The sequence below is a fragment of the Lycium ferocissimum genome, chromosome 10, assembly GCF_029784015.1.
Source record: "Lycium ferocissimum isolate CSIRO_LF1 chromosome 10, AGI_CSIRO_Lferr_CH_V1, whole genome shotgun sequence".
In the NCBI taxonomy this organism is placed as follows: Eukaryota; Viridiplantae; Streptophyta; class Magnoliopsida; order Solanales; family Solanaceae; genus Lycium; species Lycium ferocissimum.
The window spans coordinates 2685047-2686763 of NC_081351.1; the positions used below are offsets into that span (position 1 = coordinate 2685047).

Here is a 1717-nt window from a genome sequence, read left to right on the forward strand (position 1 = left end):
CTTACCACGTGTATAGGACAACTAGTATTTTCATTTCTTTATTATTTTATTATTGTACAGAAATGCATAAGTTAGTTAGAGGAGGACAAATAGGAGGACAACAAGTGTACCTATAGGAATAACACAGAATATTCTTTATTTTGTATATATTCATGTACAGTGATCAAAGGAAATACATCAGAGAAAATTTGCTCATTTACAAATCTCAATTTTATCATCTAACATGGTATCAGAGCCTCTGTAAAAGATCCAATTTGTTTTCCTTTCAGTTCTTCAAATCATCCTTCTCCTTTTCCTTTGTCAAATTCAGCTTTCATTTGAAAAATGGTTGAAACTCCTCCCACACTAGCAGATTCTTCTGCATCTAATGAAGGAACCCAGACTCAAAACTCACTGAGACTCAAACCAAAAAAAAACTCCATTGATTCAACTAATCCTCTTTACTTCCACCCATCTGATTCACCAGGAATGGTGCTTGTGAACTCTGTGTTTGATGGAAAGGGTTATGGAGGCTGGCGTAGAGGAATCTTGATTGCCTTGTCTGCCAAGAACAAGGTGGGTTTCATTGATGGAACCCTATCTCAACCTCCCAGTTCTTCAGATCTGTCCAAAACTTGGACAAGGTGCAATGATATGGTGATTTCCTGGTTGCTGAACTCACTTTCAAAGGACATTGCTGAGTGTGTCCTTTATTAAAAAACAACTAAGGAAATCTGGAATGAACTTGAGGAAAGGTTTGGACAAAGCAATGGACCTCAACTCTATCATCTGCAGAAATAGATAAGTGAGTCAGTTCAGGGAAATTTGGATGTAGCAAGTTACTATACTAAACTCAAAAGACTATGGGATGAGTTAGATAGTTTAGATATCACTCAACATTGCAACTGTGACTGCACTTGTGGTGGAAAATCAAAAACAAACAAATCTCAACAAGATGGAAGGTTGATCCAATTTCTCATGGGCTTAAATGATGCCTACATTGGGGCTAGAAGCACTTTACTTTTAATGTCCCCTTTACCATCTGTCAATCATGCTTACTCTTTGCTAATCAGGGATGAGAAGCAAAGAGAGGTTTAAGGTATTCAAAGTTCAGGTGAGTCTGCATTTTTTGCTAGGAAACAGTCTCATGATTCACAAAGGTACAACTATGATAAGAAACCAAGCTATGAAGGAAAAGGAAACAATAACAATCTCTTTTGTACCTATTGCAAGAAGACTAATCACACAATTGGAAGGTGCTATAGGTTGATTGGGTTTCCAGCAGATTTCAAGTTTACCAAGTCAAAGAAGTACCCTACTAGTGCTAAAAGTAATGCAACAATGACACATGAGGAGACTATTCTCAACTCAACTAGTATGGGAGACAAACCAATGACTTAAAATCAATATAGCAACCTATGCGCTATGATACAAAATGCAAAAAAAAACACTCAAGGTGAACAAGTTTTTGAGGACATTGTTTCTGCTCATTGTGATGGTATATCACCCTATACTTTAACCAAATCATTTATTTACTGCAAATTAAATTCCATCTCCTGGATCCTGGATTCAGGAGCTTTAGAACATATGACATCTGAATCAAATCTGTTATTCAACATTAGAACTTTGCCTAAACCACTCTATGTCAACCTTCCTAATTCACTTAGAGTATTAGTCTATCAATCAGGTTCAGTAAACATTTCACCTGGTTTCACTCTTCAAAATGTTTTGTTTGTGC

General features: G+C 36.5%; 1 protein-coding gene across 1 annotated transcript; it reads left to right on the forward strand.

The window, feature by feature from the left end:
- Window positions 1–324: 324 nt before the first annotated feature.
- On the forward strand, window positions 325–1380 carry LOC132033581 (uncharacterized). The gene is made up of 3 exons (XM_059423586.1): window positions 325–636; window positions 781–1071; window positions 1123–1380. Exons 1-3 carry the CDS (start codon window positions 325–327, stop codon window positions 1378–1380), a joined length of 861 nt encoding a protein of 286 aa, XP_059279569.1.
- Window positions 1381–1717: the final 337 nt, after the last annotated feature.

Bases quoted from the DNA above. Each gene is read 5' to 3' on its own strand.
- LOC132033581 (XM_059423586.1), top strand. From the start codon at position 325: ATGGTTGAAACTCCTCCCACACTAGCAGATTCTTCTGCATCTAATGAA. The intron at 637-780 runs GTGATTTCCTGG...CTGCAGAAATAG, and splicing joins GGACAAGGTGCAATGATATG to ATAAGTGAGTCAGTTCAGGG. The intron at 1,072-1,122 runs GTTTAAGGTATT...GCTAGGAAACAG, and splicing joins GGGATGAGAAGCAAAGAGAG to TCTCATGATTCACAAAGGTA.